Source organism: Herpailurus yagouaroundi, unplaced genomic scaffold (assembly GCF_014898765.1).
Source record: "Herpailurus yagouaroundi ecotype Mexico unplaced genomic scaffold, PumYag 180, whole genome shotgun sequence".
In the NCBI taxonomy this organism is placed as follows: Eukaryota; Metazoa; Chordata; class Mammalia; order Carnivora; family Felidae; genus Herpailurus; species Herpailurus yagouaroundi.
In genome coordinates, this window is record NW_024412411.1 from 6,637,159 (window position 1) to 6,663,460 (window position 26,302).

At 39.3% G+C, this 26,302-nt stretch overlaps 1 protein-coding gene across 3 annotated transcripts in view; it reads right to left on the reverse strand.

Moving 5' to 3' along the window:
- Positions 1–6,507: 6,507 nt before the first annotated feature.
- PAK1 (p21 (RAC1) activated kinase 1) overlaps positions 6,508–26,302 on the reverse strand; it is a 159,899-nt gene continuing 140,104 nt past the window's right edge. For all 3 annotated transcript variants that reach the window (XM_040489452.1, XM_040489453.1, XM_040489451.1), the window contains exons 10-15: positions 24,447–24,559; positions 21,020–21,137; positions 14,593–14,692; positions 12,334–12,530; positions 9,321–9,458; positions 6,508–7,837 (exon numbers count right to left, since the gene is read on the reverse strand). In XM_040489452.1, the coding sequence (XP_040345386.1) occupies positions 7,751–7,837; positions 9,321–9,458; positions 12,334–12,530; positions 14,593–14,692; positions 21,020–21,137; positions 24,447–24,559 (753 nt within the window). In that variant the 3' untranslated portion in view covers positions 6,508–7,750. The remainder of the gene's footprint in view (positions 7,838–9,320; positions 9,459–12,333; positions 12,531–14,592; positions 14,693–21,019; positions 21,138–24,446; positions 24,560–26,302) is intronic.

Sequence of the window (26,302 nt, forward strand, 5' to 3'; positions counted from 1 at the left end):
TTTTATAACACAAAAATGAGAAAGAATAATTAGCCAGCATACACAAGGAATTTCAACAAAAAATATTTAAAAGATGACAAAAAAGAAAATAATGAGGAAAAGATTTGAAAAAAGACTTCACAAAAGAGTAAAAGCACAATGAGGGGCACCTGGGTGACTCAGACTATTAAGCGAACGACTTCAGCTCAGGTTCATGGGTTCGAGCCCTGCGTTGGGCTCCGTACTGACAGCTTGGATCCTGGAGCCTGCTTCAGATTCCATGTCTTCCTTTCTCTCTGCCCTCTCTCCCAACTCATGCTCTGTCTCTCTCTTTGTGTCTCTCTCTGTCTCTCAAAAATAAACATTAAAAAATTATTTTTTAAAAAGCAAAAGCACAATGAAATACTACACTACACACACAGATTGGTTACAATGAAGTAGTCTGACAATAGTAAATGTAATAGTAAATAGTAGCATATTAGCAAGTAAATAGTAAATAGTAAATGTTAGCAAGGATCGATCAAGCAACACGAGCAAGGTTGAGTAATGTGTACGAACTCCCACAATAGTGGGGGATGTCAGTTGGTACAATCCCTTTGGAAAACTTGTAGGTATTATCTTAAAAAGTTGAAGATATATATGCCCCATGATCTAATAATTCCACACCTAGGATATCTAGTAGATAAATGTGTTCTTGTGAGCACTAGGATAAATATATGATCATGTTCATAGCAGCATTGCTTCTGATCACCCCAAACAGCAAATAACCCAAATACTCATCAGCAGAAGAATGAATAAATAATGTCAACATATTCACACAGTTGAATAACATGGAGCAAAGCCAAATGACCACACAGGACACATACCAGGCCTTTGGAATAGTATTTATTGGAGGAAACCAACGAATACAGGAGCAGCAGCAGGTTTGGAAGTCCCTTATGGCTCATTCCATTTAGAGTCAGCATATAGAAATGAGACCCTGATCCTTGCATGAATACGACTATGTAGTATCTCCTACACAACTCCCTTCCTCATCACTACCAATGAGGAAGGTTGTTTCTTCACAAGGCTAGAGGTCTGAGAAGCCACAGAATGGCTGGCTGGAAGAGGGTTGTGATCCAATAGCAGCATGACATGGCAGAACAATGGCTTCTAGCCCTATCCCACCACTTCGTTCACACACATATATATATCAAACATACAGAAGAGGCTGTCAAGACTAGGGGCAAAAGACCATGTTTTGGTATGGCAGACAAGTGGCCCGATCAGCATTCTAGTAGAACTGATTTTTCTAAGCATTTGGCTGTAGATAGTTTCCGTGGAGCTCAAAGGCCAACTCCTTTCCCAGGAGGCCACCCAGAAGAGAATATTGGGCAAGTTAACCCTTATTTCTCAACCATTGTAGTTCTTCACCTCTAATCTCTAGGTGGCCTCTATACATCATACCCCATTCCATCAGTAATACATACCATTACAGTTTGTAGGAAACCTTGGAGAATGGTTCTCAAACTTCAGCTGTTTCAGAATCACCTGGAAGACTTATCTGCAGATTGCATATCCACGAAGGACCCTGAGAACTTGCATTTCTGAGAGTTCTCAAGTGATGCTAATGTTGCTGGTGTAGGAACCACACTTTGAAAATCACTGGAATATGGAAAGCCATAAATAGCTGTTCCTTAAACCAGGGGCTGAGGGAGCTCAGACTCAGACAAGAAAAAGAGGTACCCGTTTGGGATGCACTAAATAACCATACTGCCTTTTCCCATATGCAGAATATTGATAATTCTACTTGCCACTAATTGTGATCTATAAATAATAGGAATTATTGATTAGGGCAGAGACAGCTGCTGTCAGATTAGGAAGATCAGTTTTGTGGCCTAAATCCATTTTGGTTAAAATCACAACAATAATAAATGAAAATAAAACCAGTCTGGCTAAGGAGTCCAGGCTAATCTGCTGGATGGCTAGAGTGATCTCATTAGCTATTTAGCCTAGCATAACTAGTAGATTTTCTATCAGCTTCATATATCTCTACTCAGGAATAAGACTATGATGTCTCCTAGTCCTTTCTCCTCACTACCCACTGGGAAGTCTTCTCCTTTACATTTAGGCCAGGTGGTGGCAATGGGGGACCTGAGAATCCCAGAAAACATCAAATAGTTGGATTATCACCTCAGGGTTATAGGTCATGATTACTGGAGGCAAACAGGTGAAGGCCATTTAACCACAGAGGAAAACAGCCTAGGTGGAACATATTATCCAGTCCAGAGTTATGTGTGTGTGTGTACACGCAAGCTCACATTGTGTGCAGTTAAGACCAATATTCATAGTTAAAGTGCTTTAATAAAGCCTAACCAAAGCCTATGGAACTACTCCCAAGCCTTTTCCAATGACCAAGAATCCTATGTCATCCCAGGAAGTAGAGGAAGAGCCAGACATGGAACCCAAGAGTCCATTACTGACAGTTTCATAGGCTGGTGGTGGGTAGTATGATTCAGTAGAGTAGGATAGGAAACACGCAGCAGGTAAATGTTAGAAAACACTGGAGTGCTTCCAAGTCACCCTTGCTACATCCAGTAACTGATGACTGATCCAGCATTATGAGAGATTCACAAAGGAGCCAATTGTCAATAAGAGATGCCTAGAAGAATGCAATAGCCTGGGTGATGATTCTCTTGAAGGGATCCAAGTATAAGATAGGATATACTTCCTCCAAATGTCTCCCATGGTTTCAGGTAGTCCCTTATTTCTGGCACTAGGCTTCTTCTGAAAATATCTATAACATCTGGCCCAGCACAATAACCTTAACAGGACCCAGGAGTAGTCCCATCACCACCAATCTCCTTCTTCAATGGTTCCACAGTAGTTAGACTGCATTTACTTATACCTACAGGTGAGGACACCTTGCACAGTGTCCACATGGCAGGTATACAATAACATCAAATGCAGGATAAACATATTAGTGTGACCTCAGTTGAGTTGGTCACCACCCAGCCAGCCTCATGGCTCTAGTAGTGCCTTTAAGTTGGTGTTTGCCTACTCTTTTTAATTTTTTTTAATGTTTATTTATTTTTGAGAGAAAGACAGACAAACAGAGCATGAGCAGGGGGAGGGGCAGAGAGAGAGGGAGACATAGAATCTGAAGCAGGCTCCAGGCTCTGAGCTGTCAGCACAGAGCCCAATGTGGGGCTTGAACTCGTGAACCACAAGATTATGACCTGAGCCAGTCAGATGCTTAACCAACTGAGCCACCCAGGCACCCCTGCCTACTCTTGATATAGTGTACAGAGGTATGGAAAGGAATACCTGGGTTCAGGTCCCTGCACTATAGTTATACTACTCCAGTTATCTCCCCTTCCCCTAATTCCTGTGTCCTTAACAGATGGCGGAGAGCAGATAGACCCTTCCAGGATATGCTGGGCAGAATTCTAAGATGACCCAGGGTGACTGGATGGCTCAGTCAGTTAAGCATCCAACTCTTGATTTTGGCTCAGGTCATGATTTCCCAGTTCATGAATTCAAGCCCAGCATCGGGCTTTGCACTGACAGTGCAGAGCCTGCTTGTGCTCTTTCTCAAATAAACAAACCTTTTTAAAATTTTTTTAATGTTTATTTATTTTTGAGAGAGCGAGAGAGAGAGAGAGAGCAGGGGAGGGGCAGAGAGAGGGAGACACAGAATCTGAAGCAGTCTCCAGGCTGAGCACAGAGCCTGACGTGGGGCCCGAACCCACAAACTGTGAGATCATGACCTGAGCCAAAATCGGATGTTTAACCGACTGGGCCACTCAGGTGCCTCAAATAAATAAACATTTAAAAAATTAAAAAAGAAATTCTAAGATGCCCCTGCTATGGTCTGAATGTATCCCTTCCAATTCTTTTGTTGAAATCCTAATGCTCAAAATGATGGTATGAAGAGGTGGGGGCTTTGGAGGTACTTAGGTCATGGGTGGGGGGCCCTCATGAATGGGATTAGTGCTTTTAGAAAAGAGACCCCATAGAGCTCCCTAGTCTCTCCTGCCATATGAGGACACAGCAAGAAGTTAGCAGTCTGCAACCTGGAAGTGGGCCTTCACAAGGATCCAAACATGCTGACACCATGATATTGGACATCTCAGCCTCGAGAACTATGAGAAATAAATTTGTTGTTTATAAGCTACCCGGTGTATGGCATTTTGTTATAGCAGCCCGAATGGACTAAGCCCCCCAAGATTCCCAGCCTTTGGTGTACATAACTTCTAGTTTCTCCAATCAAACAGGAATCTAGGTATTGTCGTGAAGGGTTTTGCAGATGTAATTAATTTCTGAAATTAGCTGACCTTAAGACAGGGTGATTATCTAAATAAGCCTGACCTAATCACATGAGCCCTTTAAAAGCAGAGTTTTCTCTGGCTGGTTGCCGAAGTGAAAGTCGGAGAAATGTGCTCTGGCTAATCTGGAATAAAGCAAATATTTGTTTTGTGAATTGTCTATGGGGGGCGTGGGGCAAAAAACGGTAGGCAGCCTCTAGGAGCTGAGAGTTGTTCTTGGCTGACAGCTCGAAAGAAAATGAGGACTTCAGTCCTACAACTACAAGGAAATGAATTCTGCCAACAACTAGTGAGCCTAGAAGAGGACTTCAAGTTCTGGATGAACTACAGCCCTGGCCAATACCTTGATTCCAGCTTAATGAGACTCTGAGCAAAATATCAAGCCATGCTGTGCTCAAACATTTGACCTATAGAAACTGAGATAATTTGTGTTGTACTGAGCCACATTTGTGGTAATTTGTTATGTAGCAATTGAAAACTAACACACAAGATAGATGCTTATGGTATCCACGGAGAATTAAATAAGCAGCAATTGTCTATGACTAGAGAGTTTCAGAGTTCTCTTGCCTCTACATTCTGCAGGCAATAAAAGGCATGGAAATATGCTGTTAAGCTGTCTGGGTATGAAGAATGTTCTATTATCTGAGTGGATGTCTAGATATCCCAGTAGTAAACAGTCATGCCTATACTGCTTAAACAGAGTGTTGGAAAGTTTGCAGGACAGGCAATACTTCTGTTTTAACACCCAACTATCAGACAATCCCAAGATTCTAAGATTTCAGAGGGGCAATCAGCTAACAACTCCTCAGGCTTCATCAGACTAACCAGGTTACCACTGCAAGCTCAAAGTGGAAGGTATAAATAACACTCCCGTCTTCTGATGGGCTGTACCATCACCTAGCATTCTATGTCACACATAAGCAATGCCACTGTACTTGTACGCTCAGTAACTGCATGTAGGACCTCCAGTACCTTTGTACTTTTTTTTTTTCCCATAAGACAACATTGGGGATCACCAACTTTTTCATTTTTTTTTTTTACTTTTTTTTTTTAATTCTAAATATAATTTATTGTCAAGTTAGCTAGCATACAGTGTGTAGTGTGCTCTTTGTTTCGGGACTAGATTCCCATGATTCATCACTTACATGCAACACCCAGTGCTCATCCCAACAAATGCCCTCTTCAATGCCCATCACCCATTTTTCCCTCCCCTCCCTTCAACCCTCAGTTTGTTCTCTGTATTTAAGAGTCTCTTATGGTTGGCTTCTCTCTGTTTGAAACTGTTTTTTTTCCCTTCCCTTCCCCCATGGTCTTCTGTTAAGTTTCTCAAATTCCACATACGATGAAAACATATGCTATCTGTCTTTCTCTGACTTATTCCACTCTTCACTTTTGACCCCTTGGTCTAAAAGTCATAACACATAGCACTATAAAAGCTGTCAGCTCACTTAGTCCCCACGGGAGTTCCTCCACCTGGAGGTGGGGATGAGTGTGTGATGATAAACTTTCTGTGTCAATTTCACTGGGCCATGGGATGCCCAGTGTCTGGTTAAACATTACTTCTGGGTGTGTCTGTAAGGGTATTTCCAGAAGGGATTAGCATATGACTTGGTGGACAGGGTAAAGCTGATGACCCTGCTTGGGTGGGCATCGTCAAATCAGTTGAAGGTCTGAATAGAACAAAAAGGTGGAGTGGGTTGCTCTCTGCCTGACTGTTGAGCTGGGACACCAATATTCTCCTGCCCTGGGTGCTCCTGGTTCTTGCGTGTCAGACTTTGGAATCTACACCACTGACTCTCTGGCTCTCAGGCCTGTGAACTACACCCCAGCCTTCATGGGCCTCCAACTTGCAGATGTGGGTCATGGGACTTCTCAGTTTCCACAACTGTCTGAGTGAATACCTTATAATATATAAACAGTTCTCTTAATTTATATTTAAAATAAAAGTGTTAAGAGGAATGAATACACATTGAAGTACATGGTGGTAAAGGTAACTTAATCTCAGATGGTTCAAAGAGAAAAAAATATATATATTTTATAATATATAAGTTTTCTTACAAGTTTGAAATTATTTTAAAATAAAAAATTAGATGAGCACTGGGTGTCGTATGGAAACCAATTTGACAATAAATTTCATATTTTAAAAAATAGAATAAAATAATAAAAATAAAAAATTAGAAAAGAAAGGAAAAGGGCAAAGAAGGAAGGCATACTCCAAGTGGAATATTTTCATCTCCTTTTATTGAAGGAAATAAAACTTGTGCTACAGAGGCAGTGGTACCTCAGAGCATGACAAGGTAGCCAATGGGACTGACATGACAAGCCACAATGCTGGCCAGGGGTCCTATCATAGTGGGAGGACCAAAACCACAAAGATAGCAGGAGGTAGCAAACATCCCCAACACCCAGTGCAAGCATTTCCATTTGCAGAGAGCTTGGCCATGCATTGTAAAAACAGGGTCCCTTCACAGCCGGCAGAGTATCTTATCAGGTTGCCAAATCCATCCAAAACTAACATGTAGTTTCACATTTCGAGGTCCTTCCCTCTGACCCAAAGATTCAGGCCATCAGAAGATCTAAGTTAATCTTTCAGCTCCTTATTCCAGATGGAAAAAGAAGCTGAGTTCTCAAAACAACACATAGGTACAGCAGGACAGGTGCTGATACCTGACTTTGTTCTAAAAGCAGCTACATTTTTTCCCCTGACTTCTCACACTGTTCTCACCCAGCATGTGCCTTGGGAAACCTCTCAATGTTCTAAACAAGGACAGAATTGGGGCAGCAGCCTAGGGGATGTAGGGAATCAAAAGCTGCTACATAGCCAAGACCATTTCACAAGAAATAGCACAGGGAACACTACTGGGTGAAGATCCTCCCAAATAGCTGCTAGAAGCATACACAAAGAGAAAACATGGTAGCTCTTTCTCCCATATCAGGATCAGCTGCGCCAAAGCCATGGTCCAGGAAGATGAGCCATTTCACATCCCTGGCAGATTATCAACCCTCATGGCATTCCTCCAGCAGTTCCAATTTTCAAGTACAACAGGTGTTTGGGCAGTTCAGTCAAAGAAAAGCAAGCACTAAAGAAGTCTCAACTGATTACAAATTGATAATGTTACAAAGCCAAAAATTACAGAGTCAAGAACTGACTGGCAGGTGAGAGATGGAGGGGATGGGAAAAGGAGTCCATGGGTTTATTCAAAGAAGCCCTTGATGGTAAACCACCCTCACATCCATGAATTGGGAGGAAATTCCTTATTTAGAAATGGACATCATCTCATTAGTCAGTTGCGGTTCTCTTCAATGCTGGACACATAGTGCTCAGGGATCAAAGACATGAGAGCGCTAGACCAGGAAATGGGAGGAGCAAGGCAAGGAAGAGAGGGCATCAGGGGCTTGAATTTCTAAAATGAGCATTTATTTCACAGAAGTCTTGGCACAATGAGGCTGGGGCAAGCGTGGTTTTAGTGATTGTTCTTGGTTGCCTCCTTTGCTGCAGCAATCAGTGGAGTGAGGCTGGAAAGGGGCTTGGCAATCTTCAGGAACTGATGCTAGAAAGGAAAAAAAGAGCAAAAGACACATGACTATTTACGATTCTTCCTCAGTAACCATTATAATATGTTAATAAGGCTATCCATGTTTGCACAAGGCTCTGTCTGGAAAGCTTCAGATCATCCCCAAGTTGAAGAACGTCTTTAAAAGGTAACAAACCATTTTAGAAAACTGACAGTATCTACCTACCACTCAAACACACATCTCTGCTATATCCCAGCATTTCCACTCACAGGTATATTTCCAACAGAAAAGAGTTTGTGTATCCACCAAAAGACACACACAAGAATGTTCATAGTCACTTTACTTACAATAGTCATAACTGGCCATTTGCAACAACGTGGATGGAACTAGAGTATATTATAGCAAAATAAGTCAGACAAAGACAAATATCATATGATTTCACTCATATGTGGAATTTAGTAAACAAAACAGATGAACAGAGAGGAAGAGAAGCAAAAATAAGATAAAAACAGAACGGGTACAACCAAAAGAGACTCTTAAATACAGAGAACAAACTGAGGGTGGCTGGCGGAGTGTTGGGTGTGGGGATGGGCTAAATGGGTGATGGACATTAAGAAGGGCACTTGTTGGGAGGAGCAGTGGGTATTATATATAAGTGATGAATCACTAAATTCTATTCCTGAACTCATTATTACACTACATGTTAACTAATTTGAATTTAAATAAAATATATACATATATATAATATATATTTTTTAAAAAGAATATTTTAAATAAATATTTAAAAAATAGTCATAACTAAAAAGAACCCAAATGTCCAAGAGAATGAAAGAATGAATGTGATATTTATATAATACTATACAGAAAATTACACAGCAATTCAAAAGAATGAATAATTGGGGCACCTGGGTGGCTCAGTCCGTTGAGCGACTGACTTCAGCTCAGGTCATGATCTCACGGTTTGTGAGTTCAAGCCCCGTGTCGAGCTCTGTGCTGACAGCTCAGAGCCTGGAGCCTGCTTCAGATTCTGCATCTCCCTCTCTCTCTGCCCCTCCCCCACTCATGCTATGTCTCTCTCTGTCTCAGAAATAAACATTAAAAATATAATAAAATAAATAAAGAAAAGAATGAATAATTGATACGCTGACGACAGGATGAATCCCATAGACACTATGATGAGTGAAAGAAGCCAGGCACAAGTTTTCTTATTGTATGATTCCATTTTATATTAGGTAAGACTCAACTATGGTGATAATACAGGCAAAATTCAACAGGAGCTCAGTAAGCAGATTTTTAAGCTAAGCCTATGTGTAGTTTTAACAGATTGAGGAACAGCCTCAGGGAATAGCTTGAGCAAAGGCCCAGGGATGAAAGAGGTTAGGGAAGTAGGAATAGAAGTTGAGTGTAGGTAAGTTGTAGGAGAGAGGCCTAGTAGTGCCTCACGTGCAAAAATGAAGCAAAAAAGACTTGGTTTAGTGATCCCTTGAATTTGGAGCTTCTCTGCTTAGGGACAGTTACCTGCAGCAGCTCTTTAGCTGAACCTCTCTTCTCCACATCCATCTCAAGACAGCGGTTCAGAAAGTCCCGGAAAAAAGCTGATAGCTTCTCTGGGTTCTGAAGCTCCGGGGTCCCATTGGTGGCAATGAGGTACAAGGCCTGGCAATACAAATGAAGAATCACCGTAGGCTCCAGCTGGGGTTCTCTCCTAGTCCCCACACTTGCCCTCTAGAAATATGGTCGGCTGCCATAGACCATATGGTTGGCTTTCCAGAGACTGGAAAGAATATGACCTAAGGATCTTATTTAACATTTAAAGGCCATGTGATCATCATGTGCAAGTCAGTGAGTTTCCAAATTCCTCATCTGTAAAAACAGGGATGATAATAGTGCCTATCTATATCTATATCACATGTCTGTAAATATAAAACAAGATAGTATATTGGAAAGCACTTTATAAACTTATGAAGTGTGTTCCAGACCCATGGCTTTATTATTATTCTTGATTATAGAACTAAGGGGCTTAGTATTCATTTAGCCTGAAGAATTAAAACACCTGCCCATTTGCTGGAGGCAATTATTCCTGATGCCTTGGCACCTGAGTCATCTAAGAACTGATTTCTTCTAACAGAGAGGAATAAAAAAAGGAAATGTCTGTGAAGCAACAATCTGTTTCCCTGTTGCCCCCCAGTTCCCCTAACATGGAGCATCTTATGGGATAAGTTAAAAAAACAAGACAAAACCAAACAAAACCAAACAGTCCTTTTCAAGCACTGAGCACTTTAATTCACAAAGTATTTACACAAACACTACCTCATTTAATGACCACAATAATAAATCTGGATAATGGGCTAGGCAAGAATCATCCCCATTTCACAAATAAGGTCCAGAAACATAAAGGGATATGCCAAGTATCAACTTAATCATATGAGCTTCTGTTCTCTGATTCTAATCGCAGTCTTATTTCCATCACACCCTACCAGTCATCATTTTCAAGGCTACTGGAAGATGGGGGAAGATGAGTAGTATGTGGATTCAGAGACCAAAGCTGGGACCTTCAGGCAGTTTCAGTTTGGTACACTGAAGCACTTTCCAATAATCAGAGTTACCCAAGAGGTATCCAGTTAAGATTGGATGACCACCTACCAAAAACGCACAGAGAATTCCTGCACTGGAGGGGAGGTTGGGAAAAATAAGAAAATAAAAGCAATCAGAATAATTCTCCTATTTGCCCATGACCAAAATTACCAACATACGTCTGTATTCATATACTCTGCCTTCCCTCTCTTATTGCAATGGATAAATTGTCCATACTCTAATCTAATACTCTTTACTTCAATACTTGATTCAACCCCTCTCATCAACTTAAGGACATCACTCCTACAGATGTCACTTCTCTCTTGGACATGACCACTTTCCTCCTTTGCACTAGATTATTGCTATCCCCACACAAACATGATGTAATAATATCTTTAAAAAAAAAAAAACAACTAAACTAAACCCTCCCTCAACTCTACTTCTAGTTCCTGCTCCATTTCTTTTTTCTCTTAAGAGCAAAACTCCTTAAACAACAACAATTGCTTTCACATGCCATCTCAACTTCTCCCATTCTGGTGGATTTACTCTAATTAGGCTATCATTTCATTACCATCACTCCACTGACCGTCAAGCTCATCACTAACCTCCACATTGGCAAATATAATGTGTATTTCTCAACTTTATCTCATACAATCAGTGACATTTGACACAGCCAATGCCCTTCTCCAAAGAACACAGTTCTTCTCCAAACACTTTGTTCTCTTGGCCTCCGGAACCCACTTCTCTCAGTTCTTGAAAGGCCATTCCTTGGTCTACTTTGCTAGTTCCTCCAAACTGTAAACATGAGAGTACCCCAGGGCTCAGTACTCAAACCTTACTCCCTAGGTGAGTGATCGCATCAATCACTTCGTTCCAATGCTTTAAATAAACCAACTATATACTACTTCCTGATAAATTTGTATTTATAGCTCTGACCTCTCACCATTAAACTCCAGACTCCTATGCCCAACTCTGTGCGACATCTCTACTTGGATGTCTAATAAACATTTCAAATTAACACATTAAAAACAAACTCTATTGTCCAATTTTACCTGCTCTTCGACCTTCCCAGTAAATGGCAACTGAACTTTTTCAGCAATTAAGGCCCAAAATCTCATAGGCATTATTGATTCCTCTTTCTCTGATATCTAATTCACCTTGTCAGCTGTATGTTCAAGATATTTCCTGACTCTAACCACTCTTCATGCCACCAACATAGTCCAAGCTACCACTCTTACCTGAATGATTATAACAGTATTTCAGACTCTGCTTTCCATGAAAGCAGCCAAAATGGTTAATTCATAACATAAATTACATCATACTACTCCTCACCTCAAAATCCTTCAATGGCTTCCAATCTCTTACAGAATAAAAGCCAAGTTCTCAAGATGGTCACAAGGTCTGATTTGGTCCCCTCCTAGTTCTCTGACCTTGTCTACTATTCTCCTCCCCACTCACTCACTTAGGAACACTGCCCTCTTTGGTTTTTTCCTGGATACAAGTGTGTTCTCAAATCAAGTCGTTTATATACTTGATACCTGGGAAACTCTTGCATCAGATTAATTGCATGGCTTGCTCCTTTCTTCAGGTTTCTGCTCAAATAACTTATAAGGGAGGACTTCCTTCTCTACTCTAAATAAAATAGTACATTTCTCCCTCTTTCCCCATCACTCTCATAAGCCCTTTACTCAGCTTTATTTCATAGCACTTACCCTCTGTTACTATTTATTAATTTCTTCATTGCCATTAGAACAGTTTCTTTTACATGGCAGGAACTCAAATAATTGTTGAATAAATGAGTGACTGTGAATATCTCTTTTCTTTAAGTCCAATAGTGCCTAGTTTTATCTAGAAAAGACAGATCCAGGTTGAAAACTGTAGGGAATAGCCTGAGTCTCATTTCCTGGGACTAAAGACAATAGCCCAAACATCTTGAAATGGGACTAGCAACACTCACTCTGAGAGGATTTTCATTGAGGTATGGGGGCTCCCCTTCAATCATTTCAATGGCCATGATGCCCAGGGACCAGATGTCAACCTTGGGCCCATAGGCTTTCCGTGTCACAACCTCTGGTGCCATCCAGTATGGGGTTCCCACCATGGTGCTCCGTTTGCTCTGCTCTGGGGTGATCTGGGCACAGAATCCAAAGTCAGCTAGAAAAAGAAAAGAAAAGAAAGAATGCACGTATATTTAGGGTGCACCTTCCATAAGTATTGACTATGTGCCTATCCCTAGCTGTCAAGCTCTGCCTAGCTCCCAGCCACGGCAATCCCTTCTCTCTCCAGACCTGGAATCACATGACTGCCACCTTCACATCCAGCTCTTAGCCTGTCCTCTGTCCAACATTGAAAAGAAACAAGACGAACAAAAGAAACATCATCTCTGGCCTCCTACCCCTCCTCAAACTAGAAGAACTAGGCATTAGAGCCAAAGGTGCCCGTTTTGGCCTTGATTACTTGCCCCAATTCTGCTTTCTTCTTGAAATCCACACCCATGTCCCAGAATCTGGCAGTCTAGGTCCTTGTTTTATTTTCTGGGAATGAGTCCCAGACTTAAGCCCTAATCACCTACAAGTAGGAATGGCCCTGCTTTTATTAATTTCTCACCCTGTGCGCCCCTGGACAAAGACTGCTAACAATCTTCCCATAAGTTGCCCATCTGTAACACAGCTGTCTGTCTGGGCTACTGATCCTCACACTTTCGAACAAAATGTTCTGCTTATAGTTCATTCTTATTGTATTGCAATTATATGTTTATTTAAATTGAGGCCTTTGATAGAAAAGGCTATGTCTTCCCACTCATTTTTTTATTCCCAGAGGGCCTAGGTATAATAGATATTTGATAAAAGTGTGCTGAATGAATGAATCAAAGAAACTACACTAATTTCTCCACTACTAGACTGAGAGCTACTTGAAGACAAGCAAAAGTATCCATGGTGCCCATCACTGGACATAGCACACACTTGGCATTCAGTAAATTTCTTTTGGCTAAACATATAAATGGATGGGGAAAAAAAGAAATGACATCCTGCATAGTGCTGAGTACTATAAAGAGCTTGCATATCCCAGGAAACAGAGACATACCTCATTTTATTGCACTTCACTTTATTGCACATCACAGATTTTTACAAATTGAAGGTTTGTAGCAATTCTGTGATGAGCAAGTCTATCGGTGCCATTTTTCCAACAGCATTTACTCACTTCATGTCTCTGTGTTATATTTTGGTAATTCTCATAATATTTCTAACTTTTTCATTATAATTACATCTGTTATGGTGGTCTATGACCAGTGATCTTTGATGTTACTACTGTAATTGTGTTGGGGCATCACGAACTGCACCCATATAAGATGGTGAACTTATTTAAATCGATAAATGTCTATGTTCTGACTGCAGATGTGGTAGAAATAGCAAGAGAGCTAGAATTACAAGTACAGCCTGATGATGTAACTGAATTAGTGCAATCTCATGATAAAACTTGAACAGGTAAGGAGTGGCTTCTCATTGATGGGCAAAGAAAAGTACTTCTTGACATGGAATCTACTCCTGGTGAAGATGCCATGAAGATCGTTGAAATGACACAAAGGATTTAAAATATTACATAAATTTAGTTGATAAGGCAGTAGCAGGGTTTGAGGGGACTGACTCCCATTATGAAAGCTGATCTACTGTGGGTAAAATGCTATCAAACAGCATTGCATGCTACAGAGAAGTTGTTCATGAAGTGGAAGAGAATCAGTCAATGCAGCAAACTTCATTATTGTCTTATTTTAAGAAACTGCCACAGCCACCCCAGCCTTCACCAACCACCACCCTGATCAGTGCACAGCCATCAACATCGAAGCAAGACTCTTCACAAAAACAAAGATTACAACTCACTGAAAGTTCAGATAATGGTTAGCAATCTTTAGCAAGAAAGTATTTTTTAATTAAGATATGTACATCGTTTTTTTGGACATAATGCTATTACACACTTAATCGACTTCAGTGTAGTGTAAACATAACTTTTATATGCACTGGGAAACCAAAAAATTCATTTGACTTGCTTTACTGCAATATTCGTTTTACTGCAATGGTCTGGAACTGACCCTCAATATCTCCAACATATGCCTGTAAGCGAAGACCCCTTGCTCAGTCTTGTAGCTACTATTATATGATTACCCTCCCCCAGGAGACAGGGTCCCATCAGGAAGAGAAGTATCTTCATTCCTACTCACTTAGCTTGACAGAACCATCCATTCCCAACAGGATATTGTCACTCTTGATGTCTCTGTGAATGACCTGGTTCGAATGCAGAAACTCCAAAGCCTGCAGGCACTATTGAAGTCGATGAGCAGAGGGAGAAAAAAAGGATTTATAATATGAAAACTTATAGAAAATCAACTAATCCAACCTCCTCATTTTATGACCAAGAAAGTGGGGGCCCAGTGAGTAAACAGAACTTGCTCCCAATCTGTGGTGGAGGCAGGTCTACAGCCTAATCTCCTGTCGCCTGGCTAAGCACTCTTCTAATTTGGTCCTGCTTTATGCCTTTCTTATAATATGCCTTACCATATCTTATTGTAATTATAGTACACCTTACAATAGTTTCCTTTTTTTAATGTTTATTTATTTTGAGAGAGAGAGAAAGCAAGAGCACATACGTGTGAGTGGGGGAGGGGCAGAGAGAGAGGGAGAGACATGGGATACGAAGTGGGCTCAGCAGAGAGCCTGACCCAGGGCTCACACCCATGAACCATGAGATTATGACCTGAGCTGAAGTCACTCAACTGACAGAGCCACCCAGGCACCCCAATAGTTTTTAGGTACAAAAGTCCCTCCAATCCATTTTGGAGTTTTTTTGTTTTTTGTTTTTTTATCAAACATTAGATCCTTAACAAAGAAGCTGAGGCCCAAGAAAAACTACTGAGGAAGAATGGAAATGATTTTATAACGATAAAACCGGAGGAAAGTGACAAAGAGAGTCATATCTGAGACATATGAAAGTGATATTAGAAACAGTGAAGTTAGGGGGCACCTGAGTGGCTCAGTTGGTTAAATGTCCAACTCTTGATTTCAGCTCAGGTCACGATCTTACGTTTCATGGGATCCAGCCCCGTGCCGGCTCTGTGCTAACAGCACGGAGCCTGCTTGGGATAGTCTCTCCCCCCATCTCTCTTCCCCTCCCTCGTTCACATTCTCTCTCTTTCTCAAAATAAATAAATAAACATTAAAAAAAAAAGAAACTTATTTTAAAGAACAAGCAACAGTGAAGTTAGAAAACTCTTATTATTGGCGAGGAGATAATTTGTACTGTTTTGGGTATGTTAAATTTTATATACGTATAAGCATTTGCAGACAAATATTCAGTAGACAACTGAACATATGAGTCTTAAGTTATATATGGAGATATGGACTTGAGATAAATATTTGAGTCATTTGTGACCAGGTGATTTTCTTTTCAAGTTATAGTTATGGCTGCAACTGGCAAATGTTATAGAAGACAAAAACAAGAAAAGACTCTTGGAAAACATCTATAATTAGCAGGCAGAGTGAATAACACAGAGGCTAATGGAACAATGAAAATGCCTAGTGCTGCCACTTCCTGACTAACGATACTAACATTCTAAACAAATCACTTACTCTCTCCAGGCTACTGTTTTCCCATCTGTAAAATGTGGGGATAAGAAAAAATAACCTCAGGTTTGCTACTAAATCTACTAGTTTAAGTCCATAACGAAAAGCTAACATTTTAGAAGCTTCTACCAACTGAAAAATACTAGAGATGCAAACCAACTGGAAAATACTACTTCAATGTTTTCAAATTAATACTTCACTTTCTAAGAACATACCAATGGCTAAATTAAGAACAAACCAATATTCAGAAGCAGCTTTTGCCTAAAAAAGTAAGAGTTGCTTTCCTTAGGAGGCTGGAGACCCTGATTTCTGGATGTCAAAAATTATGATAAAAAAATAACTTTGAGAAATTAGAACCCTCATACATTGTTTGTAGGAATATCAAAAAATACAGCCACTTTGGAAAACAGTTTGGCCATTTCTTTTTTTTTTTTTTTTTTTTTTTTTTTTTTTTTTTGGGGGAAGGTGTGGACAGGACTAAAAGGGGGGGGGGGCAGAGAGAGAGGGAGACACAGAATCGGAAACAGGCTCCAGGCTCTGAGCCATCAGCCCAGAGCCTGATGCGGGGCTCGAACCCACGGGCCGCGAGATCGTGACCTGGCTGAAGTCGGACGCTTAACCGACTGCACCACCCAGGCGCCCCCAGTTTGGCCATTTCTTAAGCAAGGACACCGAGTTGCTATATGACCAGAAGTTCCACTCCTAGGCTTATACCCAAGAGAAATGAAAACAGATATCCAACCAAAAATTTGTACAAGTACATATGTTATTATTCATAATAGCCAAAAAGTGGAAATGACCCAAATGTCCATTGATTGATGAATGATAAATAAATGGAATCTTATTTGTTAATAAAAAGAATGAAGTACTAATGTACATTATAACATGGATGAACTTTCAAAATATTATACTAGGGAAAAGAAGCCGTTTCCATTTATATTAAATGTCCAGAACAAGTAAATCTATAGAGACAGAAAATAGATTAGTGGTTGCATAGTGTTGGGGGGGAGGGGTCAAGAAATGGGGTGGTGGGGCAGTGCCTACTAATGAATGGGTAAGGAGTTTTTTTGGGGGGGAGGCGTGATGAAAATATTTTAAAATTGATTATGGTGATGGTTGTGTAACTCAATATGCTAAATACCATTAAATTATATACTTTTTAATGGATGAATTATATGGTATGTGAATTATATCTCAATAAAACTATTTTTTAAAAGAGGGATGATCTCTTAGAACTTAAAGATAATAGTAATGTCACCTATTTATGCAACATTAAAAAAATTTTTAAGTGCTTTTTGATCCATATGGCGCCCCTAACGTATATACAGGGTGAATTCCCATTTTAAAGATATATAAACTGAAGCAAATTGATTTCCCTAAGCACACATATGAATGTATCCTCAATCAGTGCAAGTTAGCTCCTGGGGTGAGCGAAAAATATTTTAGATATTACAGTGGTTTGTGGCTTCCCAAAGGGCCACAATACATAAACAGATACGCAGTATATCTATGGTATTAATATTTCATGGGGGGAATGGGATTAGGAAAAAATGTCTTAAAAGGCTCCCTCAGGGAGAGATAATAATAATTAAAAAAAGTTGAGAAACACTGTATTAGTGCAGCAAAGAAAAGAAGCCATAGCTCCTAAGAATCTCAGGTCTATGTTAATTCCATTAACCTACATGTGTGTGTTCCAGATCCCAGGATGCAGGGTGATCATATTTTCTAGGATGAAATTGATTTCACGTGACTTCACTTTTCCTAATATTTATTAAATATACAACTACATTTTTCCATCTGAATGCCTCCAGATCTTACATCATCAAACCCCAATCATAATATTGAACTTAATTCCATAATACTCTGAATCTCATCTTCTAATCACCTAATCTACTTTTCCCTAATTCTGAAACTTTTCTATTATTGGGCTACTGTAAAGTTCCAGTCTCTTATCAGCAAAACATCCAATATCCTCAATTTCTCTGAATATTTCCTTCATCTTCTTCCTCTAATAAAAATATGGCTATCCACAAGAGTCAGACGATAAAAAGAAATTAAGGGCATCCAAATTGGCAAGGAAGAAGTCAAATGTTTACTCTTTGCAGATGACATGCTACTCTATATAGAAAACACTAAAGACCCCCACCCCACCAAAATTGCTAGAAGTGATAATACAAACTCAATAGTCACAGGATACAAAATCAACATCCAGAAATCTGTTGCATTTCTATATACAAATAATGAAGAAACAAAAAGAGAAATCAAGGAATCAATCCCATTTACAACTGTACCAAAACCAATAAGATACCAAGGAATAAACCTAACCAAAGAAGTGAAAGACCTGTACTCTGAAAACTCTAAAACACTGATGAAAGAAATTCAAGATGAAGCAAAGAAATGGAAAGACATTCCATGCTCATGAACTGGAATCACAAATATTGTTAAAATGTCTATACTACCCAAAGCAATCTACACATTTAATGCAATCTGTATCAAAATACCAAAAACATTTTTCACAGAGCTATAACAAAAAAATCTGAAAATTTGCATGGAACCACAAAAGACCCCAAATAACCAAAGCAATCTTGAAAAAGAAAAAAACAAAGCTGGAGGCATCACAATTCCAGACTTTAAGTTATATTACAAACCTGTAGTAATCAAAACAGGATGGTACTGGCACAAAAACTGACACATAGGTCATGGAACAGAATAGAAAATCTAGAAATGAACCCAAAACTATATAGTCAATTAATGTTCAACAAAACTGAAAGTATATCCAACAGGAAAAAGATAGTCTCTTCAAAAAATGGTGTTGAGAAAACTGGACAGAAACATCCAAAAGAATTAAACTGGACCACTTTCTTATACCACAGATAAAAATAAAATCAAAATTGATTAAAGACCTAAATGTGAGACATGAAACCATAAAAATCCTAGAGGAGAACACAGGTAGTAACCTCTTTGACATCTGGCCATTGCAACTTCTTTTTAGATATGTCTCCTGAGGCAAGGGAAACAAAAGCAAAAATAAACTATTGGGACTTCATCAAGATAAAAACTTCTGCACAGCAAAGGAAACAATCAACAAAACTAAAAGGCAACCTATGGAATTGGAGAAGATATTTGCAAATGACATTATCTGATAAAGGGGTAATATCCAAAATATATAAAAGACTTGTAAAACTCAACATCCAAAAAATAAATAATCCAATTAAAACAAAGGCAAAAGACATGAATAGATATTTTTCCAAAGAAGACATACAGATGGCCAATAGACACATGAAAAGATGTTCAATATCACTTATCATCAGGGAAATACAAGTCAAAACAATGAGATATCATTTCACACCTATCTGCAGAATGGCTAAAATCAGCAACACAAGAAACAACAGGTGTTGGTGAGGATGTGGAGAAAGGGGAACCCTCTTACACAGTTGGAGGGAATGTAAACTGGTGCAGCAACTCTGGAAAACAGTATGGAGGTTCCTCAGAAAGTTAAAAATAGAACTACCCTATGATCTAGCAATTGTACTACTAGGTATTTACCCCCCCAAAATATAAAAATACTAATTCAGAAGGATACACACACCCTGATGTTTACAGCAGCATTATCTACAATAGCCAAATTATGGAAACAGTCCAAGTATTCATCAACTGATGAATGTAAAGAGAAGTTGTGGTATATATATATATAATGGAATATTACTTAGACATAAAAAAGAATGAAATCTTGCCATGTGCAATGATATGGATTGAGCTAGACAGTATTATGCTAAGTGAAATAAGTCAGAGAAAGACAAATACCATGTGATTTCACTCATATGTGGAATTTAAGAAACAAAACAAACCAGAAAAGGGAAAAAGAGAGAGAGAGAGAGAGAGAGAGAGAGAGAGAGAGAGAGAGAGGCAAACCAAGAAAAAGACCCTTAACTACAGAGAACAAACTGATGGTTACCACAGGGGAGGTGGGGAGGAGGGGTGGGTTAAAGAGGGGATGGGGATTAAGGACTGCACTTGTGATGAGCAATGGGTAATATATGGAAGTGCTGAATCACTATATTGTACACCTGAAGCTAATATTACATTGTGTGTTAACTGAGTGGAATTTAAACTTAATTTTTTTAATGTCTTATTTATTCTTAAGAGAGACAGAGAGAGAGAGAGAGACAGACAGACAGAGCAGGAGCAGGTGAACAGCAGAATGAGAGAGGGACACAGAATCTGAAGCAGACTCCAGGCTCTGGGCTGTCAGCACAGAGCCCGATGCGGGGCTTGAACTCATAGACTGCGAGATCATGACCTGAGCCAAAGTCAGACACTCAACCGACTGAGCTTAAATAAAAGCTTTAAAAACATGGGGCTCTCCCTGAGGATATTGCTTCTCACAGAAACTTTGTGAAGTTTTTTTTTTCTCCTCTTACACCAGCATATTACAGACCTTTGACATTTAATAGCAATGAGGAGAAAAGAGAATACCTATTTAAGTTTCATTTTCCATTTCTTTTGCCTGGAAGTATTTTACCCCAGATTCTTGTGTGGCTTGCTTTTTCGTATATTCAGATCTTTATTCAAATCTATGGCAAAACCATCCCTGACTACTCTGTCTAAAATAGTACCTCCTCTGTCACTACCTTCTTAATCTGTTTTATTTCCTTCGCAGCACACGAAGAGAACAGGAAAGTAGAATAAAAATATGATTAAAATATATATCCATGTAAAAGAGAAAAATACTACAAAGTATTTATAGCAGTCACCTTTAAGGTTGAAATTGAGTGACTTTACATATATATATGTAATTTCTAATTTTTCTACAATGGGTATATACTTTTATAATCAGAATAAAGTTATCTTTAAATAATAGATCATAGTGATAGAAAATTCAAAACAGCTAAACAAAAGAATAATGGGAGAGTCCAGCAAATTTCTTCCACCTTCAGTGCCCAGGCAGAAATCCCATCAAGTAAAAAACTGATAGACACTGATATGAAGACCACTTCCTGCTCGAGGCTGGTTGGCCATTGGCCTTACCTCACGGCAGACAGCTGCGATCTGGCCTTCATCCATGCAAGTTTCTGTTACCACATCTGTCAAAGAGCCTCCAGCCAAGTATTCCATGACAACCCACAGCTCATCTCCCACGAGGTAACTGTAGGAGTATAGAAAAGGGGTAAGAAGGAACAGAGCACACTGAGCCATAGCAATGGGTTTCAAAGGCTCAGCATATACACAGAGTGAACCTGTATCTCCATCAGCTCTGGAAAAGTCTAGGGTTCTTTTTTCCGGGGAAAAGCAAAATCTGGGGGATAGAAACACTAACTTGATATCCCTTGTGGATTCTCCTGGAGGAAACAAAGCAGATTATTCTGTGAAGCCCAAAAGAGTAGAACTAAGATTATTAGGTTGAAGATATAATAAAATTACATTTCATCACAATACAAAGCAATGCTTCTCAAAATTAGGCATCATTTCCACACATCTAGAAGCATCAAGGCAGAGAGCAACCAAACATTTGACAAAGATGGGATTTGGAATCCATGTCACCAGCATTAGAGCAAGTCACAAAACCTCCTTGAGAGTTCTAAATCTGAGACCCATGAGACCAAGTACTGGGTCTTGTTCAAGACTCTATCCCCAGAGTCTAACACAGTAGATGCCAATGTTTCCTGAATAAATCAATGAGCAAAATAAAAGGTAATTGATTGTAAATATTAAATGAAATAATGGCTATAAAAGCCATTTAAAAGCTATAAAGTATCATACACATATTATGTTGGCAATGATCTCCACTTTACATGATTCTAAAAATGAAATGAATTCAACAAAGCCTGCAGAGCCAAAGCCTCTTCTGGTAAGCCAAGCACTGCCATTTAGTGCTGTATCCCTACAGAGATTATTGAGACATGAGTTACAACCAATACTATCACTCAGGGATTGGATCATTCAGCCCTATTATGTGATAAATAAAAAGATCACTTAGCCTGTCTGGTCAGTCTTTTTAGGTGCAGAATGAAACAAATAAAAAGACTAGCCTAGAGCCCTACAGACTTTTCTGCTAGCTTTAGACAAAGAAGCTATATTGGACTGGCTTGAGCTGTGTGGTATGTCATCTTATTGTCACCCTGATATTGGGACTACTTCTGGGCAGACAGAGAGACTGTTAAAAAAAAAAAAATCCTTCAGCAAGGGCTGAGAATAGGATTTGAATCCTATTCTCTTGATTCTGAATCTAGTACTCTCTACATAGCTTCTATATTCTTTGTAACTCAAAGTCTTGTAGTTTTTTGTTTTGTTTTTTTTTAGTTTCCAGGAAGAATATATGTGACAGATTAAGATGTTCTTCAACTTGAATCTCTTTTGAGAGAGAAGATGATGGGGACTTGGACTAAAAGATAATTTAGGACTGGGTAAAAAACTCTCCACTGGCATGAGCCTATTTCTTCCCTGACAAAGAATGCACATTATGCCCTCTCATCCAGCACATCAAGGAGACATCTGTCAGCTTGGACTGATTGGGAGGAAGAAATATGAGGGTTCAAGAGACCATCTCTGGACACTGGAAAAGAGAGCCTCTTTACCTGGGCCTGACATGACATACCTGGGCTTTGCTGTGTAAAGCTAAGACAATGCACAAACAGATACAGGTTGTCCCAAAAACTCTGTGGTTACACTGTATGCCAAGGTACCATCAAAAATCACATCTCCAAGGTAAAGCCTCAGAGCATCACACATTTGGAGAAGAACAAATCGGATGGAGCTCTCCCCTGGGACAACTCACAAGAATCAGATGCTCAACTGCAATACCTTCACTTACTGCTCAGGGTAAGGGCACCCTCCTCTGTCCTCCCACAGGAGCTCCTGGGTATTTTTTTATTTGAAGGCGGGGATTGAACCTTACTTACTTCTGGTTTCACAGCACAAGCCTCTGGAAACACCAGCAAAGGCACAATTGATAAACAAATTTATAAATTTTCTTATCTTATTCCCAGGACACAAATTCCTTCAATAACATGGTCATGCATTTTATCGTTTAGATACCTCCAGTGATAAGACACTAACTTTTTAATGAGATAGGACATACTTTTATTGGGAAGCTTTCATTTTTCCTCATCCTAAGCCAAAATCTGGTACCCTTATAGCCTTCAGGAGTTTGTCCAAGCTATACTCTCTATATAATAAGTTCTTCAAAGAGATGGGAAGGTGAATAATAACTTTCAGAGGATTTTTCAAAGCCAGTCATGATCCACATCATGGAAAGACAATCATTCCTCAAAAAGGAAGAAGGCTTTATTTGCTATAGTTATCAACATTATGCATTGGAAAGGTCAAAGTCCAACTCTTTTCTTCTTTAAAGAAACTGAAGCCTACCAATGTTTTAGATGCAAAAGAAGAAATCTGGCAGAATCTAGCAGAAATGAAATATAGCTGACAATGCAACATAAATATTAAAAAAAGTTACAGTCCAAGACTTAGTCCAATAGCACCTCAACCTGTGATGTCTCTGAAACCTAGACAAGAAGCTCACTTTCTTTTTTCACATATAGGAGAAAAGAACATGATATGATGGAAAGGGTATGGATGTTGGTGCTAGGAATATTCAAATCCAAAACCCTCATTTGCTACTTACTGTCTTACTGGTCTTGGACAAGTTATTAACTTCTATGAACCTCAGTTTCTTCTCAGTAAAATACAGGTAGTAAACCCTATTTCACAATTAGATATGTTCATGAAAGTACTTGGTGCAAAGTAAAGCATAACACAAATGTTAGCTATAACCACTATTATTATGTTTAAGAACAGAATTCTGATGAGCTGGAATAATGGGCTGACATAATCAAAATGGGATTTAATGAAGGTTCCTAAAAAGTTCCACATTACCAGTTTAAGGCAAGCTCCCATTTAAAAAAAAAAAAAAGGGATCAGACATTTAAATTGACTACAGACTAACAGACTCGACGGTCAACAATGAAACAGGCTTCCTAAAAATAAAACAGTGAATGAAATCATGTTGAATTTAGAACAAGAGAAGTCTTATTCTTTCCATATTGGTCAATCTCAAATGAAACTACAGACTGTCAAATTTTGAGAGAATAAGTAAGATAAACTAGAACTTATTCAGGAGGGTGAGCAGGATAAGGAAAGATCTGGAATGTGAAATGATTTAAAGACTTACATGGCTGATTCTGGCAGATGGGCTGAAGGGCCTCTGTGAGGCAGAACAAATGGTTCTGGGACCAGGTGTCAGAAGCTACAGGGTGGTAGGGTTCATCTAACCCAGAAAGACTGTGCAGCAATCAGAGGTGTCCAGCAGTATACAAGGTCAGAGGCAGACAGCCAAGCATCACAGAAGATTCTTAAATGAAGGCAGTTTAGAGTGCTGGTGATGCCTTCTCCACTAATAGTTCCACCACCCATCAGTCCCAGGCTGATCTCTCTGACAAGACCTATTACTTCATACCTGTCCAAGTAGTTGACAATATTTGGGTTCTTGTTTTCCCTCATGACCAGGATCTCATTAATAATCAGCTCTTTCTTCGGCTGCTGCTGAAGGTTCATCTGCTTAATGGCCACCTGAAACAGAGTACATTCAATGAGCAACCAGTCACTCAACATTTCCTGAGTGACTACTTAGTACCAGAATTTAAACACTAAGGAGACAGAGACGAATCAGTCTTAGCCCTTGCAGAATTCACATAAACCCATGTATTCAATGTGAAGTTCCTGGACCAGCAGCATCAACATCATTTGGCAACTTGTTAGAAATTAAAATTTTTATTTTTTTAATGGCTATTTATTTATTTATTTTGAGAGAGAGAGAGAGAACACACGCAAGTGGGGGAGGAGCAGAGAGAGAGGAAGAACAAGAATCCCAAGCAGGCTCCATGCTGCCAGCATACAGCCCAACACGGGACTCGACCTCATGAACTGTGAGATCATGAACTGTGAGATCATGACCTAAGCTGAAATCAAGAGTCTAACGCTTAACTGATTGAGCCATCCAGGTGCCCAAGAAATTGAAATTTTTTAGGTCCCACCCAGACAGAATCAGAAATTCTGTTTTAATAAATGCTCCAGCTGATTCTGATGTGCACCAAAGTTTGAGGATCAAACCTTCTATTAATAAAATATTCATATGAGAAAAAATATTTTTTTTTAATCACAATATAAAAGAGGTATTCCATAACAAAAGTCCATACGAAGTGTTACAGAAACACAAAATAGAGAAGACCTCCTTCAATATGGCAATGTTGAGATGCTTCATAAAGGGGGGGATGACTTTTTGAACTTGGTGTGGAAACATAAATCAGAGTTGATCACATTAAGAGAGAAGAGAAAAAGGGGATGGGATCCCTAATATTTATATATCAAAAAGAATTTAATAGGTTTTTTGTCTGTGGAAACGAATTTCCACATAACACAAATACAAGGTATAAGTTAGTTTCCAAGACACTTTTGCATCCATTTCTTCTATGTATCAAGTATTAGGTAAGGTATTCTCAGGTTTATTTCATTTAACCCTCGGAGACACACTATGAGTTAAGCATTAATATTGATTCCTTTTGACAGATATGGAAATCATGATTCAGAGAGGATATGTTATTTGTATACACAGTGATTCAGTAGCAAAGTTAGGAGTAGAACCCTCAAAAGTGATGCCAATTTATCCTGCACACAAGGCCAAATTAATCTTCCCCATAGTGCACATTTGATAACACCCTGCTCTGCTCAAATACATAAATGGTTTCTGTTTGCCTAGATGCTCCTCAGCCCAACATTCAAAGTTCTCATGATATGACCCCTATCTTACTTCCCACTGTATTCCTTCACATGCTCTGTGATCTGATCTTCTCTCCATTTGGAGTACCTTGCATCCTTTCCACATGTTCAAAAGCTATTTATACTTTGTGTCAGGCCAAAAGAAACCTCATTCTCCAAACCAGATAGGCTTTTTTCTCTTCTTTAAAGCCTCATAAGATCATATTTATAGCTCTCTTAGGGAACTTACCACATAGTGCCTTTATGATGATTAGTTAGGGTGTGTATCTCTAGTAGCTTGAGAGCTCATTTGAACACTCAGAATCCCTGGTGCCAAGCACAGGACCTGACACACAGTGGTTGCTCAACAAATGTTTGTGGAAATGAAGAGAGAAAGAGAGAATTCAGTGGGTTGATAAGAACTTTGTTTTTAGACTATAAATAGCATCAGCAATAGACTATTCCACAGAGCTAAAATTATTTGCTAAATGTTTACTCCCTAGAGATATTTTCTTTTCCTGCTTAACAGACAAGAACATGGACAACCTAACAGAACAA